The sequence below is a fragment of the Chiloscyllium plagiosum genome, chromosome 36, assembly GCF_004010195.1.
Source record: "Chiloscyllium plagiosum isolate BGI_BamShark_2017 chromosome 36, ASM401019v2, whole genome shotgun sequence".
Classification (NCBI taxonomy): Eukaryota; Metazoa; Chordata; class Chondrichthyes; order Orectolobiformes; family Hemiscylliidae; genus Chiloscyllium; species Chiloscyllium plagiosum.
Window position 1 is genome coordinate 2737464 of NC_057745.1, and position 18692 is coordinate 2756155.

An 18692-nucleotide genomic window follows, 5' to 3' on the forward strand; every position below is an offset into this window, starting at 1 on the left:
CCTGCAAATGCACTCATGTGGTTTGTATTAACCATATCAGAAAAGTTCTACATTTTAACCACTCACTGGGTAAGGATGATCACATGGAATTTACAGCAGATAGCCAGGCTATTCAGCCCATCTGGTCAGTGCTCATGCTTCTACCTGAGCTCTCCTCCTACCCTCCACCTGCACTCCCCAAATCAGCTCATTTTCTCTCTTATTCCGCCCTCAGTCTACCCCCATGAAGTGTCCGCAGAATTCCTCATCTAGATGGCTATGAAGGCTTTGTATTTAATATTTTTTCATGATTGGAGTTGAAGGGTTATGGAAAAAAAAAAGATTTATTTCCAAGTTCTGTGGATGCCTGAATTGTTCGTCTTAAACTGAGTGCAGTGACGTGGTGGAAAGCCAGTGATAATGGGTTGGTGAAAGGCGATGTACACATTGATCTCTCTCTCAAACTGACTGCAAAACTCCATTTAACACCAGCTAAAACTTCCTGTAGGAACACACACCAAACACAAAACAGATTTAAAAGAAAATCATCTAAGGCTACATTCATCCCCATTACTTTCAACTTCTCCCTTGCTAGCACAATACAGCAATGTAGCCTTAACATTGCAAGATTCATTTCAACATAATACCATCACATGACCCCCCCCCCCCCCCCCCCCAAACCGCAGCCTCTCTTGCTCTCCAACTCTGAATCAAGGCCACTACCCTTCCACTGACTTGCTGCAACTGATATACATAACACTGGCAAGTCAGTGAAAGGAAAAAAAAAACACATCACTGATTGGAACAATCCTGGACTCCGACAGTAACCTTGGAGCTTTTTACAGGAGCAGATGTATTTGAGAGAGAATTCCAGCAAATGACAGCCAGCTGGCTTAAGGAGTAACCACTGTACAGTCAAACAAGAAACCAGAAAGTAGGGCAACCCTAGAGAAGGAAGGGGTCAGGCATTTGACAAATTCTGAGCGAGTAGTGAGTTACATCTTGAAAATTATGAAAATAAAAAAGTTATTTCATTTAGCAATGTAGCACACTGGCAATGCAAAATGTGTTTCAACTTCCAATGTATATTGCTTTAGGGTTCTCTTGCAAGGAGCTCCTAGAGAACACAAATTCAACATCTATTTCCAATGGAATCAATGGTTCACTTCAAGTCATTTCCCTCTAAACCCAGAGGTTATCAGCCGGAGTCCTTTGTAGATGGTCAAACACACTCCTGCTGTATGTCAACAATATCAGAGGAGGCCGGATTGTCACACTGGGTCAACAAGGTCACTGGGGGTCTGATGGACACAAGACGTTCCTGTGTTTTAACCAGACACAGCCAGATTGAAGAATTGTTGCTGTTTCTGTTGGTACCTTATCCAAACCCCATTTAGTATAGGGGCATTTTCTCCCTTAAAATAAAGAAACCTGCCCCACTATTGCCCTTGCAGCTCTACCCACGCCTCATGATCCCCTTCCCAGTGGAAGAGAGGGAAGGAGGTAGGGAGGGGAGATAAGGAGAGAATTGCTTGGGGGGGGGGGGGGGGGGGGGGGGATGATTATGATAATGAGAGCACACTGGGAATCACTCTGGATTAGCTCTGGCTGTTCAGTCTAGACAATGGTCAGAATTTCACTGACCACAACATGCTCTCCTTCCTGTCTGATTGTAGAACCAGATGCACCTAACCTCAATGGTAGGCCAAGAAATTAAACCCTTTCAGAGCGAGCGAGTGAGAGGCAGAGGGAGAGCAGTGGGTTATACTCACATGTCCAATATCTTTTGTTTTTGACGAGGGGGTGCTGCTTGATGATGCAATAGAGGCTGGGCTGTTGGGTGCATCTTTCTTTATCCCTCGGGCCTTGTCCAGGCCATTCTCCCGCGGCGAGTGAGCGGGGCTAACACGGGGTGTAGCTGGGTCCTGCCATTATAAACACAGCACTAATTGTTGGAATGAGACACTGACAAACAGTGATTGAGCAAGATTTAAAGAGATGAGCCAGTGTGGTCTCCCTCAAATAATTTAACTCTTTTATCAAACAGCCATATTTCCAGGAATAACAGCAAAATTCCTTTCCCATGAGCTGGTCACTTCTCCAGAACATTGCAAATCCTCCCACGCCACACAACACTCAATAAGGTCAAAGTATTGAAGGTCATGGAGGGGCTTTTCCAGAGAACCTGTCAGTTCCCTCCCCCTCCCGCCACCAAATCCCTACCCTGCCATCTCAAAAGACACAGCCTCCTGCAGTGGACTCACAGCTCCGCCCCCTAGCTCATTGCCAACAGCTGTCTTACAGTAAGAGCAACAACACAGTAGCTGGAAGGCTCTCTCTTTCATCTATAAGAAGCCTTTGGCATAGGCCTCTGTTGTGGATGGGGAGGAGAAAACGTTTTCTCACAGCGGGTCATTGTAATCTGGAATTTACTCTCTAAAAACAAAAAAAAAGGTGGTGCAACCACAGTCAGCAGCAACTTTCAAAAAGACAATTGGGCAAATACTTGAAACTATGACTCTCTGGGTATGAGAACAAAGAGGAGTCAGAGACAACTCCCTCAGATGACACAGACTCTATAGTCTCATCCCGCGCTTTAAAAATCTGTACAGATGTGGGAACAATGGTCAATTTTCACCTCTATCATAAGGACACTCAGGCCAATTGGACAAGGCCTACATTGGCCAGTGAGGAGGTTTCATAGGATAAGGACACATTGGCAAAGTGATCGTGCGTTGTTCATTCCCAGCCACCCTTCAACTGAGAGGCTCACTCAGCTGTCTGCATTCCAAGGTGGAGGAGTTAGATATAGTTCTTAGGGATAAAGGGAATGGGGAGAAAGTGAGAACAGGGGACTGCGTTAGATGATCAGCCATGATCATATTGAATGAGAGCTCGAAGAGCCAAATAGCCTACTCCTGCACCTATTGTCTAGGTTTCTCGTGCAGAGGGCAGTTACAAGTCAACCACAAAGTGGGTGTGAAGTCACACCAGACAGCAAATTTCCTTCCGTCAAGAACATCAGTGAACCAGATACATGTTTGTGGTTTTCAAAAAAATCAAGAAAAAAAAATTGATAGTTAATTGTCACAAGATTTGACTGATAAAACTGAAAGCAAGTTCGAGCAGTTGATATGGTGGGGTTTGATACAGGGTGTTAACCTGGGTCTGTGGAATACAAAATCCAAGGACATCACCACAAAACCAACAGGGGCTCCCGGAGTTCATAACGCCCAGTTTCACACCAGGTGACAAGGTGCATGGAGTTATTCAGGGACACGGTCAATGGTTATTTAACAAGGACAGAATAAAACAGGTGCTCAGAATTAGGGGCATCACAGAAAGGAAAACGCCAAGACAAACATTCTGGGAGGTATTCTGGAAATCTCTCTTGACAAAACAAAGTAAAAACGTCAGATAAACAAGATGAAATCTCCCACGAGAGCCAACATCTGACAGGAAATCTGGAAATGTGATGGTAATGTCACTCTTTTCCAAATCCTAGGATTTATCCTGGCTTTCACCAGGTACAAAAGAGCAGGCAGGCAGAAGGAGGTGAAGGTTCCTTCAATTTCTAGACCAAATTTAGAAAGATGCCCATCTTCATATAACTGATCTTGGTCTAAAGTTCCTCTAACAAAAAAGGAACCTTAGTAAGGCAGTGTGAAAATAGCAATTTTGCCTGCTCTAGCCACTCAAAAAAAAAAAATCAGCATAGAATGATCAGATATTTTTTAAACTCATTCACAGGATGTGGGCATCACAGACTGTACCGCCCATTCCTAATTGCCCAGAGGGCAGTTAAGAGTTAACCAAATTGTGGGTCTGGACTCACATGATGGCCAGACCAGGCAAGGACTGCAGATTTCCTTCCACACTAGGTGAAGGAGATGGGGTTTTCCCTGAACCTATGATGGATTCATGATCATTAGACTCTTGATTCGGTTTTTAAAAATTGAATTTAAAAATTTGGTGGGATTCTAACCTGGGTCCACAGACATTATCTGGATCCCTGGATTCACACTCCAGTGATAATACCGCCAGGCCATCACCTCCCCCTTATTTCCTGGTGTAAAGAAAAATCACTAATTCCTACCTCATTGGAAACATCTACAACCAAGTCATCGCTTTTATCACCGTCACTGTCCTACAGAAAGAGCGAGAAACTAAAGTTACTCAGCATCCAGTTAAAGACTGACCAATGTTCACTTCACAACTAAAACTTCCAGCACCTTCAACGTAAAATAAATCTTTTAGAGGCTGGGTGTGCTCAATGGATACCATATGGAGATTAGGAGGAGATCAATAAATGCATAAAAGAAAACATTTAATTATATAGTGCCTTTCACAATCTCTAAACATCTCAAAAAGTGTATTACAGCTGAGTAACGCTCACCCTAAGCTTCAAGTGACAATTGATGTGTAAACACCATTCCCAGCATTCTACTTATGGAAGTAACAGCTACCCACAGACCTTAGGGCTGCACGAAAAGAGAGGGACACAGGAGTCAAGCAAGTAGAAATATAGCAGCCCATTCGTGCGTAGTGCACTATGAGGTATAGGTGGAGGGAGAGAAATTGGCCCAGGACATTAGGAGGAAAAAAAAAAATCAGCCCAGCGCTCCCTCCTTCAATAGTGCCATAGGATGTTTTATATAATAAGGTGGATGGGACATCGATTTATATGCATTTTTGAAATACAGCACTGACTCAAGTGTTGTCTTCCCTTGGTACTGCACTGGGAATGTCAGCCTGGATCTTGTACGCAACATTCTGGACTGAACTCACCCTAGCTCAGCTGTGGCTGACGACAGCTGAGTTGGAGAATCAAATTTTGAGAGGCTTTAAAATCCACACACAGCCCACCAGCCCAGTCTCACTAAATCTTCAAATCTTCCAAAAACAGCACTACAATCCAACTTACATATCTGTTCATGGCCTCCTTCTCTTCCACCTTTCGTTTCTTTGCATCCAGATACTCTGAGGAACTCCTGCTGTTCCTCTCGGGCCTCAGACTGTCTGATGGTGAGATACAGTTATTCTGCAGGGAAACCAGAGGGGTTAGTCAAAGACCTAAGCAGAGCAACTCATTACCACTCAGACCAAGAACGGAGCTGATCAAAGATCACTGAACATCAAATCCAATACAAGAGTGCAAGACAGACGTGCAATCGGAAAGCGTACAGCAAGATACACAGTCATTCTGTATTGCCTGAATTATCCCGGAGATAAAGCCACATGACTGGAAGCAAAGGTGGTGCGAGGGGTAAACATTTTAAAATAGTTATTTTTATTTGAACAGCCAAGAATCATCAGATTCTTCTCACTTCTTCCTTGACTGAGGGAGGACGGGATGCCACAAGGGAGACAAATGGCTTCCTTTGAGTCTTTTGTGGTGTAGTGGTAATGTCCCTACCTCTGGACCAGGAAGTCTCAAGATCCATTGGAGGGGAGGGGAGATGGGGGGATGGTGATGATTTAGTGGCATTATCACTAGACTATTAATCCAAAGATCCAGGTAATGTTCTGGGGATCGGGAGATGGTGGCATTTGAATTCAATTTAAAAAATGAAACCTGGAAATAAGGGCCTAATGTTGACTGCCAATCCCATTGTCAACTGCTGGAAAAAGCCCATCTGGTTCACTAATGCTTTACTTGCTGTAGGGAAGGAAACTACCATCCTTATTGGGTCTGGACCACATGACTCTAGACCCACAGCAGTCCCATCAACACTCGAGACAGCAATTGTCCCTCACACAGCAGCACCAGGAACAATGGGAGAAGGACTACGCAGCAGGCAAGCACGGACAAGGAACAGGGACGCGACGAAACTAGCAGTCATCTTATTGCAAAGAGGAAAACAACCAAGGCATACAGCGAGCAAACTAGAGTCATTTTCAGTTAGCTCCTCTTTAAAATACACCCCTCAAGATTGTTACAAGCCAGCGAGGAAAGAAATTAAACTGCACACAGCAGAGCATTCCCATGTCACTATGAATGGAAATATGCAACAGGTTTGTGTGTTATTGGAAAAGACATGTTAGCCTGGGATTGAAAGCCAGCTTCAAACTGTCAATCACTTCAGAGCACAAGCGCTCTCAAAGTACTCCAGTACTTTACAGAATGCAAGGCCGGAATATGAAGACTGAACAGACGCCTCATTGCTTGAGAAATAAAAAAAAAGAGGAAGGGGACAAACACACAAATCAGCGAGATTTCAATCTCTATTCAACTCCATCCAGAAACCCACTCATTCAGCGAAACAAAGAGAAGGGATTTAGCCTGGAGACTGTAATACAAGCCAACATTAGGCCTAACAACTTGCTAATCAGCCGTGCTTTACATTTAAAGCATCAACTCATTCATTTCCAAAACTGCTGCAGGTACAGAATAAGGCAGTTCAAGAGGCAAGCTCCCTAAAGGAGCTCTCACAGCGTGAGCTGCCTGAGTGAACCGCTGAGAGTGGAAAGGCACGAAAAGAATGTATCAGGCTGATTGGTAGAGAGAGAGAGAGAGAGAGAGAGGCGGAGAGAGACACAGAGACGGAGAGAGAAACCATAGTGCCTTGTCTTCATTTCTCAATGATGCATCTATTCATTGCGCTCAAAGAGAAATAACAACAGTGTTCCTTCAGAATCATCAACCTTTCTTCGTTTGCTGGTGGGGGGTTTGAGGGGAGAATTAACTCATGACTGCGGGGAAGACCACAGAAGTCAATCAAACTGGGGAAGAAAAAGCTGGGGATATTGGAGAAGTGTTTCAAACATTTTCCAGAATCCATTCAATCCCTCAGAAAAAGCGACCCATTGCCAGCACAGCGGTAATATTCACATCATCGACAATTTTTTTTTATTTTTCTGAATGGAGCTCTTCCAAGATCACAACCCATTCAGGCCTTTATAGAGCTTTTCTCCAATGGGGTTTCATGGTTCTCATTTTTGGAGTGTAATAAAATAATACGCTTTTATCTTTCGGCCGCTGTGAATTTTTTATAAAGGTTATAGGAGAGCAGGCGGGCTACTCAAAGTTTTTCTTTCTGCAGACGTTTGGGACTCTTAAAGATCTGCTGAATTCTCGCCTCACTCCCCTACCCTGTCAAAGTCTTTGTGTGAAGTGACATTTTGAAAAATCAATATCAAGCGGCCACTGGTGGAGCGTGGATGTGTGTGTGCACACCTGCTTGCAAGTGTGGGTGGGTGGGAGATTGGGTGTGAGGCGTGGTCAGGGCCAATCCCAGCATCAGCTCCTCCCACTACATAAAAGCCTCAAAGTTGACAGGGGTCACTCTCCTGTACTCCCCACACCCCCCGACTTTGAAGTAAGTTTTATGTTAAAAGAAACAGGGACCAAGTATTAAAAGACAAGATTCGGCTCAGAGACTCTTGCGGATAGTCTACAGAAAGGTGGGGGATGGGCGAAGGACAGAAAATATTTTCAGCACACTTACTGAAGTCAAGATCTTCATACACCTGTTGACTGAAAAATAAAATGCCCAGATATGAAAGCAGTAAACCCCTTGCCTTACTACACAACCCCCACCCTCAGGCAGTGCCAAAATGAAATCACAGTCCAAACTGTCAAATGGACTGAAGTAGTGCTATAAGCCCAGATCTGTGAATACCTGCTCCATTACCCACTGGTGTAGATGCTCTGGGTACACTCAGGACTGTTCCTAACCTCAAACATTTCAGCTCTGGGATGTTATGGGTCACACCAAGACCAGAGTAGATCATCCTTTATTACAGCCAATAGCAGTTTGCTCTAAAACACCACAACACTTCCCAGACACACTGGCAAACAAAATTCAACCTCGAGTGATTGGAGATGGGAGAACAAGCAGCCAAGAAAAGTTTCAAAGAAATTCCTTTAAAAGGAGGACACAGGAGGTAGAGATTTTAAGATAGCCAGTTCTCTACAGCTCAACACAAGGGCCATATCAAAAGCCAGGCAATTTAGAGAGCTTCTTTCTGGCTCTTGTTTTAATGAGAAAACTGGGTTTCTGTAAATACAGGTCAAAAATTCTCATTTCTTACAGCCATTCAAAGCAACACCTCTAAATGACAAAACCCATCTCACACTCGGGAGTTGGGTGAGGGGAGGCGAGATCCCCTACACACCACCTTTCCTGCTGAATTCTAACAGAATCAGAGCAGGTACTGCACAAATGGTGGCCATTTAACCCATCATGGCACTGTCAGCCCTCTGTAACAGCAATTCAGCCAAAACTCCAGATGCAAAGTCAAAAAAAAGTCAGCTTGGACTGCAGTTTTACCCAAGAGTTCTGTTCACAAATAAAGATGGAATTATTAATTTTCAGCCACATTATCCTGGGAAAGAGATGGCAGAAGATGTGGATCAATTTCAGTTTTGATGGAGTCAATTTAAGTTTTTTTAAAACCACAATTTAAACAGCTATCCAAAAGAAAATGACAAAATTGTACGTGGCAGTGAGTTCAACAATCAGTACTGTACAGACTGAGACCATTCAGGTCATCAAATTTCTTCCTGCTCTTTTGAAGAATAAAGGTCCTAGTCAGCCTGACTTGCCTACTCTTGCCCCATTACACTGCAGCTTCTCCTCCTATAAAGTATCTTTATTTGAAAGAAGTTTGGCTTCTTCAAAATACTCCATAAATGGGACTGAGTCACTGGTTGTGGAAAGTAAATGTTATTCCACATTGTACATTTCACAGTGGCCAAGTTTAGACTCAAACTTGGAAGACTGCGTGGGACTCTAAACCACAGTTGACATGTCAGGATATTAATTTAACACCAATGACAGGGCACGGAGTTGTGTTTTAAGAACACTAAATGTTCCTGGTTTCACTATCTGTACCTCAGTCATACAGCACAGAAACAGAGCCTTCAGTTCAACCAGCCTGCGCTGACCATAATCCCAAGTGACCTGTGCTGCATTTAATCATTGATACCTACATGAGGAACAGGGAAAAAGATGCTGGGTGGGAGGGTAATAGAAGGAGTGGTGGGTTTAGGGTGGGGTTAGCTGGTTTGGAATAGAAATGGGATGGCTGGGCAGCTGTTTTACTGTGGATTCGACATTAGCATACAGCCAATGTTGAAACTGTGCTAATCTGTCGCTTTGAATTCCTTCTCCTGCCAACTTTTAGCTTGGACATAGTCCTCTTCTATTTTCTCCACTCATCATCTTTCATTTTCCTCCTCAGCTGCTCTCATGACCAGTTTCAAGGAGTGAATCGATTCAGGAACAGAACACATGAGGGGTAGGGGTGTGTGCGTGCGCGTGTGGAGTATCCTCATCTAAAAGGGATTTTCCTCCTGCAAGTAGCCAGTGGGAATTCCACCTCTTTCGCTATAACTGCGGAACATTCTCTGGTCCCACTGTCTGTCCTGGAGCAGGGGACTCTCTGTGGAGACATCTCACTATGGAGGCGAGGCCCACCAGTTCAAGGCCCCAGTTGACCCTGTCACTGTAAACAGTGAGTAGGCAGTTACCTACACAGCTCATGGGGTGAATCCAATTCAATGCAGATTCAATTCAATTCAATTCAATTCAAACCTTCATCATGAGGTTTGACGTCCAGTGCTCAGTCCGTCATTAGACAAGGAACAGTCAGGTTGTTGGGGCTGGGTTAAGGTGGTTTGGGGGAGGGGGCATGGACAACATTCACCCTTTGAGATGAAGATGAACACGTCCATCGTCTGCAGTGTCTATTGTCAGCTTTGAGACTTGCAGCCTCCTCAAAATTTGCTCTCCCGTCTTCGTATTATTCACAAATTTGGTAACAGAGACATTATCCAAGTCATAGAGTGTTGCAGCCCCAGCACTGATCCCATCGCCACTTCAATAGTGAGATCACCAACTTGAAAATGACCTCTTTTGGCCAACTCTGGGCTAACAAACAATCTCCTCTCAGAGCTCAGTGCCAAATTTCTTATTAAAGAATCTCTCTGAGAAACACCGAGGCAATTCTGTCCATTAAAAAGATGCTAGATAAGTTCAACGCTGTTGTTAAATCAGTCTTTGTGCAATTCTGATCCTCCTGCTATAGGAAGGATGTTGTGAAAGTTGAAAGGGTTCAGAAAAGATTTACAAGGATGTGGCCAGGGTTGAAGATTTTGAGCTATAGGAAGAGGCTGAACAGGCTGGGGCTGTTCTCCCTGGAGCGCTGGAGGCGGAGGGGTGACCTTGTAGAAGTTTATACAATCATGAGGGGCGTGGGTAGGATAAATAGATAATTTCCCCAGGGTAGGAGAGTCCGGACCTGGGGGGCCTGGGTATATCCCTGGAGCGCTGGAGGCGGAGGGGTGACCTTGTAGAAGTTTTACAATCATGAGGGGCGTGGGTAGGATAAATAGATAATTTCCCCAGGGTAGGAGAGTCCAGAACCAGAGGGCATGGGTATGAAGGTGAGAGGGGATAGGTTTAAGAGGGGCTCGTGGTGTACCATTTCCACGCAAAGGGTGGTGTGTGTGTGTGCGCGTGCGTGCGTGCGCGTAATGAGCTGCCAAAGGAAGTAGTGGAGGCTGGTACAATTACAACATTTAAAAGGCATCTGGATGGGTATATGAATAGGAAATATTTGAGGGGATACGGGCCACATACCAGCAAATAGGAGTAGATCAGTTTAGTAAATCTGGCCGGCATGGACGGGTTAGACTTAAGGGTCTGTTACAGAGCCTCAGCAATAACGCAGGAGCCTGATCAAGGATAAAACCGTTACTTAATCACAGGGGGATTTTTAGTTCTTTAGACTTGACTGCACATATTCAGAAAACTCACTCGCATGAGACATAAACTTGCAATGGCAGTGCAAAGCATCAGAATGCTTTAAACTCAACTAACAAAATGGTTTATTGCAGCCTCAGCTAACAGTTTGCTACGTGTACTCCCGCGTCACCCTCGGACAAAAGAAACCCAGAGCCTCTGGGGGAAGGTGCCAATTGGTGCTCACTCTGACAAAATTAAGGAATTGCTAACTGCCTCATGCCGTCTCACCCTAAAGGGCAGCTCTCTTTACAAAGGAAATTAGAGGCAAAAATAGCAAAAAGACTCAAAGTACCCAGAAGGTGGGTGGGGGACAGAGCTGGTGGAAGTAAAAAGGTCAAACAAAAAAAAACCTGAAAAAAACCACAAACTGGCCTTTGACTAGAGGGTCGATCCCCTGTGGTGTGCAGTCATAGTATTAGCCCCAAGGTAGACAGGAAATATCATTCCTGAAGAAGGGCTCATGTCCAAAACGTCGATTCTCCTGCTCCTTGGATGCTGCCTGACCTGCTGCGCTTTTCCAGCAACACATTTTCAGCTCTGATCTCCAGCAACTGCAGCCCTCACTTTCTCCAGGAAATATCATTCCACACCAACAGGAAACCGCTTTGGTGAGCAAAGTGCGTTTTGAGAAAATGGAAGGTAGTTGATGAGAGGCTGTCAGTGCCCAACTCTATCAGAGACATGGAGCTAACCACCACGTCTGTGCCATGCATTCAGCAACCAGTCAATGCCCCCCATTAGGGTCAGGACCAATGCAGTGGGCTGAGATCATGGAGCAGGTCAGGACTTGCCTGGGGAGAGGGGACCGACTCAGTTTCACGATGAGAGGGTTAGACCAGGAGCCCTCTCCCCACACCCACAGACACTGTGTCAGCCGCTGGGCATTTCCAGCCTGGCTCACACGATGAGAGTTCCTGCGTTGGTCTTTGAAGGCCATTTTCCTGAATCACTTCATCACTTCTCCTCAGTATAAGGGGTGAAGCTGCCTCACTCCTGAACATGGCTTGAATGAGGGAGGGGGGGGTAGGTGCCCTGACTGACCCTGGATCTGTCAGACCAACGTAAGGAACAATAAACCCCCAAATGCCAATCCCAAAACAATATTGTGATACAGCCAAGCTCCTGGGCAGCAGGATTAGATTAGATGCCCTACAGTGTGAAAACAGGCCCTTCAGCCCACTGACCATTTGAAGAGTAACCCACCTAGACCCATTCCCCTACATTTGCCCCTGACTAATCCACCTAACACTATGGGCAATTTAGCATGGCCATCTGGGAGGAAACCGGAGCACCTGGAGGAAACCCACGCAGACACTGGGAGAACATGCAAACTCCACACAGTCAGTCGCCCGAGGCGGGAATTGAACCCGGGTCCCTGGCGCTGAGAGGCAGCAGTGCTAACCACTGAGAGTGTGTTTTATTTTGCAATACAAAAGGGAGTACTCCTGTTTAGGCAACATCTTCAAAGGCTCTTAACGATTTGTAAATCAGGCCACTCTACAGAGCTAGAACCATGTTCTTCACCCTCCCTGACAGACTGGGAAACTGGAACAATGCAGAGCAATACACTTCTTAGTTCAATGCCTTCACAAATCATTATTTCACACCACTCCACTTACAAATCTCATTATCATCCACCGCAAAAATCTCCAATTACACCGAAACTTTTATTTAACATTCCCGACATTTAAAATCCATTAACCCAGACCCTGCGCACGTGTCAATGGTCTGAGTTTTCTGGAGATTGAATTGTAATTACTCTACACCAAATATCATATGAATAAAAGCAAACTTCATCTTATGAAAACTAATTGTCTTAAGTCACTGACCCACAGCGAAAGCAACGTACAGACATTAACACGAGTGTGTGAATGAGCACTTGCACAAGGAAAGAGAGAGAGGGACAGAGCAAAGCAAAAAGAACAGAAAGATGACCAAGGAGAGAGAAGCAAGACAGCAACTGATTAGAAAGATAAAACGTAGTCAGTTCTTACTCCGCTTCCCAAAGATTTAACAGAGAGCAATTTAGGACACTGACAAAGAGAGTTTGCAGTCCAGCTGTGTGATAAACTTTATAAAATACAGCCAAGTTAGGAACAGGACTAGAACGGTGGTGAAAGGTTCATGATCCATGTGGTAACTATTCAAACTACAAACTTGCAACTTGGGGTTTATTAGTCTGAGGTAATTGTCATGTTAGCCAGTACATTTTCACACAGCTATCAGGCAGAGGGCAAGAGTGAACCAACAGCAATAGGAGGAAAAACCCCCTTAGACAGCGAGCGATCACAGCCTTGCCCGAAAGCGTGCATGGTGGAGGTCAAATCAATTATGGCTTTCAAGAGAAAATTGGATCATTATCTACAGAGGAATTCAGCGTGCAGCCACCGGGAAGGTGCTGAGCTCTTTGTCCTTCCTGTGGTGTGAAGCTCAAAAGGAGAGGGAAACGAGGAGGTCAAATAAAAATCACATCACAAAACTACGCGAGACAGACTGTATACTTACCACGCTGGATTCTCTCTCTGGTCAAAGGCGATGGCATGTCAGAACAGCAATGAGATCAGTGACCAGGTAGTGACAGACAAAGATAAACACGGGAAAGAGAGAAGCAATTAGTGTCTGAATTCTCAACAAATATTCAGTCCAGCATTCCAGTAATGCACTGTGAACCTGGGGTTGAGTCACCAACTCTGACCAGATCCTGCCCTGCGTGTCTGCTGTCCCAACCTCCATTAGACCATCCTCCAGCCAATTGGAAAAGGATCACATATTGAACCAATTGGATCATTTTTAATTATCAGTCTTTGATGGTTTGATGTTCTCAGCAGCCAATGTTTCCTATCAATTGCCTCAATGTTCTCTGTTCTGGGCTTTTCCCCCAAAGCAGTGCAATAAGGGAGCTGCAATTATATAGCACCGTTTATCACCAATGGATGACTCCAAACACTTTGCAGCTAATCCCACACTCATGTACGCTTGCTGTGGCAAGATAGGAAACTCCATAGCCAATTTCTGCACAGCAAGCTCCCACATTTAACAGTGCGCTAATCAGCTTATGTTTATTCGGTGATGTTGATTGAGGGGTAAACCTTAGCAAGGGCACCTGGGAGAACAGTCCTGATCTGTAAAGCAGGGTCACAGGTACTTTCCTCCTAACCCCCACCCCATCCCACGTTGTCCAGAGCAGGCAGATAGGGACTCCAAGTCCTTCCTGAAAGCCTGCACCTCCAACAGTGCAGCGCGCCCTCAGTATGCACTGCATTTGTGCTCTTGGGGGCACAGAGTGGAAATTGAACCCAGGACTCAGTCAGTCAGCGGTGAGGGCACTACTGGCCAAGCCACAAGATGCACGGCTGTCCTGGAGACTCTAAAGGATACCTGCAGAGTTGGTAAACTCCCCCCCACCACCCCCAAACCTGGATGGCAATTAACTTCATTATCACCAAAATGAAGAAAACTTCAAGTTCAGAATGAACTTGTTCAACTGCTGACTTCAAACCTCCCTAACGCTGGCTGGTGTTCAGCTTCCACCATGTTAGATCAATCAGCTGCTATCCCACTCAGTCAGACACTTCTACTACAGGTTTCAATGAGGAAGGCAGCTTAAATACCCTTCTCAGGGTAACAAGGGATGGGCAATAGATGCCTATTTCCCCAGAGTGCTCACATCCCAAGAGGGAATTGAAAAATATCTAGGAATGTCCATGACAATGGACCATTCAGCCCCTTTAACATGCTGTAGCACTCACTAAGATAGTGGCTAATCGGAGATAGTTATGGATTGTTTCCTTTTGCTACGAGTTGCTTTACAAAGTTCTAATCACATGATTTTATATCCCATTGTGCTGTGTGTCTGTCAGCTCCTTACAGTTTAGTTTCATTTCTTATCCTCTACTTTATAAACAATGTCAATTCACTCCTTTTAAATGTCACATTGTGAAGTCCCATTGAATCGTTTCCCTGTTGAAATTTCAAACGCACGGAGAACGGCAAGAAACAGAACCTCGGGAACTGAGTCTCACACACAACAGGGAGGGGTCACCGGCCAAAGGAAGTGACCATTCCCAGGATGGGACTCAAAACACCACAGAGTAAGTTCTCCAATGTGGTGTTCCCACCCACTAAGACCCGTTCACCCTTTCAAAAATAAACAAAACCGAGCACAGAGAGCCCACTCAATCCTCACCTCTGTGATCCAACTCATGGTGATTCTTCTCGTCCTTCACTGACAGGTGAGCCTGGCTTCCCAGAGCACTGGAAAGTGCCAGGAGACCAGAGGTGCTGCCAGTAACTGGGGGGATGCCTGGAGGCTGCAGGGTTGATGGATGGGGTGGCATTTGGACAGCGGGTGGGTGGGTGTGCGAGAGGTGCTGGGCCTGGAGCTGCTGCTGCTGCGGAAAAAGTAAGGGCACAATGTGTTGGAAGGAAACACAGAGATGGAGAAGAGCAGTGAGGACAATGAGGAAGTGACAGAATGCAAGAGAGAGACAGGAAAATCTCATCAGTAACATTTCATGATTAAAACAAAATTTACAAAACAAAAAAGCATCCTGCGAGAGCGAGAGAGAAAATGCCAGAAACAGTGTGGTTAATTTAACCCCAAACTGTACAAAGCAACAAAAATACTTCAGCCAGACAACAATGAAGCTTTGGGTTGGTTTTTTTAAAACCCCCTCCATACATCAGAGTAATGTCCAAATGGAGCTCTATTACTCCTCTGTGTCTTGCTCACAGGATGCAGGGGTTGTGGGATGGGGACTATCTACACCACCAGTGGTAGCCGCTTAGCTTCAAGCGAGCAATGGCCCTGGGATGAGAGAGGAGATGGTTAAGGAAGGACCTGATGTACAATGATGTACTGGAACTCTGACCCAGGTCTTCTGCACTGCCCAGCTGCCCCAGGCAATAGGACAATGCAGCATCTACTTTACCAATCCCACCCCATCTCCAGCTAAAATCTGGTAAATCAGCACAGACCCACGCAGTGTACTTTAACCAACAGCTCGTTCCCAAGTCCAGAGAGACCAACATCGCAACCTCACCGGTGATTTACAAGTCAAACTCTAACCAAAGTGCATACGTATGTGCACACACCAGAACAAATAGTCCAGAAAACAGCTCCGCAAAAAAATCAAACCACCCAAAACAGATAACATCAGTACAGTCAGCTGCACAGCCCCGGCCTACACACACACAGCACCCGTGACACAGCCCCGGCCCACACACAGCACCCGTGACACAGCCCCGGCCTACCCACACAAGCACCCACCGCAACACAGCCCCGGCCCATACATATTATATAAGTTCAGATTTTTGGCTCAAGGGCATGCTTTGTAGCTGTTATAGTTCTCAGATTATCATTCTCATCCTTGACAGATTGTCCCTCAATTGAATACCCAGGGATTGGCTTTAAACAAGTCAAGGTTCTGGGATACCTCGGTAGCATTCATAACAGATACATTCAGAAGATAAATAGGTTAGTGTCCTCTCATTTTGAGTGAGTTGATCTTTATTTTTAATCTTTTCTTCCCATTCCACTGATGACAAACATATAGTTGGTTAAAAACCGGAATGAGCCAAGACACAATGGGCTGTCTGGTCATTGAGACACCCGCCATCCAATCGTACGGACAGGAGGGATGAACCAGAGGACTTTTCATTGACCTTGCTTGTTCTTCTCATTGGGGGGGGGGGGGGGAGAGGGGAAAAGAAAATCGGAATGTCAGAGAACAGGAGGCGGCCATTCAGGCCATCACCCCTGTACCAGCTTTATGACAACATGTACCCATTACTCCAAGATTTACCAGGATGTTTCTGGGAATTAAGGGGTTGGACTTGTAAAAAAAAATAGGCTGGGACATTTTTCACTGGTGGGTGCAGGAACTGTTACAACATTTAGTAGACATTTGGACAAGTACAGGACTAGGAAAGGTTTGGAGGGATATGGGCCAAGTGCAGGCTGGTGGGTCTAGTCTAGTTTGAGAACATGGTCAGTGTGGACTGTTGGACCAAAGGGTCTGTTTCCGTGTTTGATGGCTTCGCCCCCCCCCCCCCCCACCCCACAGCCCTGTACACTTACTCTTCAGATTTGGTCCAATATGGAGGGTCCAATAACTCATTCATCTGAACTCTTGCACTCCAGCTATTTCTCTGCCTCACTAAGCGCCCCTGCCCCACACACCCCCACCACAGTTGCTGTTCGGACACTTGCTGACCCCTCGTAGCCAGCCCTGTCTGGACGGAGGGTGAAAGTTGATGATCGGGGCTCAGAGAGGAATAAAATCTGGCACAGGACCGTCCCCATTCTCCCCATTTCTTCCATTGACCCGAGTTAACGTGACCTTAGAAAGCAGAAGGAAGGGGTTTAGGGATAGCAGCTGATATCCACACAGTCCCTATTAAAGCTCAGCCACACTGCCAGTTAGCATTAAGAACACTGCAATGCCAGAAGCAGCCAGGTCTGTGTGCACACACAACTGGCACAAAAGCAGCAACTCACACTGGGAGCATATTTGAGACATATTTTAAAAACAGGTATAAAGAATTCCACTGGGAGGGACTAACCGTGAGAGGTGGGTAGATAGCATGGTGCTGCTGGGGAAATGAAAAAGAAAACAAAATAGATTTCAGATGTTAAATTATAACGACCATAAACTCCCACCGTCTGCATCTCAGCAACCCCACCCTTTTAAAAATAAAAATCACACAATAAACCCTTTCAAAAAGATGACTTCACAAAAGCCAACAGTCAATTTGGTCTTTTGATCGGAATGAGAATAAGCAGGTTCACAGGATGTGGTGAGACACGGGCCAGGGTGAGACGGAGAGAAAAAAATATATCACACGCAATGAGCAATCCGTTCCTGTCATTGTTCCACCTCCTTCCATTCGGCCGCCAACGCATGGACTCTCATAGGAACGAGACGTAGGCCATTCAGCCCCTCGAACCTGCTCCACTCAAAAAGATCAGGGCCGATCAGGTGGTAGTCTCAACTCCACAATCCTGGCCGTTCTCTGACACTCCTCAACTCCCTGTTAGTGAAGACACTATCTATCTATATCCACCTTGAAAATTCCATGTTTGTACCTCCATCACTCTCTGGGAATGCAGTCGGTTCAGATAGAACAGTAGTTCCGTTCCAGTGCAATTCCACTTTATAGCAGCACCATTTAAACTAATGGGGCCAAAATGGAGTTATAGCCAGTATAGGTAAGGAAAAATCGTGTTTTACAAAATAACGGTCTAAGTTCTTCAATCACATTATAGGCAATTAGTGTTGAAGAAATGCACATTATAGCAGAACCAACTATATAGTGATAGACCCTTAACACTCAAAAATAAAATGATTTGCTTCTTTTTGGTGTTAAAAGGAAGCTCCCTAATGTTCAAACTCCAACTGTAGAGGAAACATCCTGGGAGTATCCACCTCTCGCAGTCCACTCAGAACCATGTGCATTTCCTGATCAGCTTTTCTAGACTTCCGTGGATACACATTGAACTTTTCCTCATGAAAGATCCTGCCAACTGTACATCTGTAGTTTCACAATAACCTTGCATTGATCTCCTGCTCCACATTCACAAAATCACACCATCCATAGGGCTGCACTTGTTAGAGCATCCTAGTACCCACAGTGTGAAGCATTCCTTCACCCGAACACCCCAGGGTCTGCCTGGAGCCTGGATATTACTGCCCACTGTCCCCACTGAGGGAAGGATCAGCCCAGTCCATCAAAAAAGCCAACCTTCTGTTCAGCTACACGTCACAGTACCTTGAAAAGGCAGCCAAAGACCCCTCCCATTCCAGTTACAATCCCTTCGGTATCTTCTGACAAATTGCCCCATAGTGTCCAGGGATGTGCAGGTTAGATGGTTTAGCTATGGGAAATGCAGGGTTACAGGGATAGGCTGGGTCTGGGTGGGAAGCCCTTCAAAAAGAATCAGTGTGGACTTGATGGGCCGAA

The 18692-nt window shown here is 45.4% G+C and overlaps 1 protein-coding gene across 18 annotated transcripts in view; it reads right to left on the bottom strand.

The window, feature by feature from the left end:
• LOC122540892 (transducin-like enhancer protein 3) overlaps nucleotides 1–18692 on the bottom strand; it is a 73826-nt gene that overhangs the window by 21581 nt on the left and 33553 nt on the right. For 4 of the 18 annotated variants that reach the window (XM_043677158.1, XM_043677155.1, XM_043677157.1 and 1 more), the window contains exons 7-11: nucleotides 14917–15118; nucleotides 13236–13252; nucleotides 4904–5020; nucleotides 4076–4126; nucleotides 1752–1904 (exon numbers count right to left, since the gene is read on the bottom strand). In XM_043677158.1, the coding sequence (XP_043533093.1) occupies nucleotides 1752–1904; nucleotides 4076–4126; nucleotides 4904–5020; nucleotides 13236–13252; nucleotides 14917–15118 (540 nt within the window). Of the gene's footprint in view, nucleotides 1–1751; nucleotides 1905–4075; nucleotides 4127–4903; nucleotides 5021–13235; nucleotides 13253–14916; nucleotides 15122–17294; nucleotides 17325–18692 lie in introns of all 18 variants that reach the window. The other 14 variants (XM_043677156.1, XM_043677154.1, XM_043677152.1 and 11 more) reach the window with 6 other exon arrangements.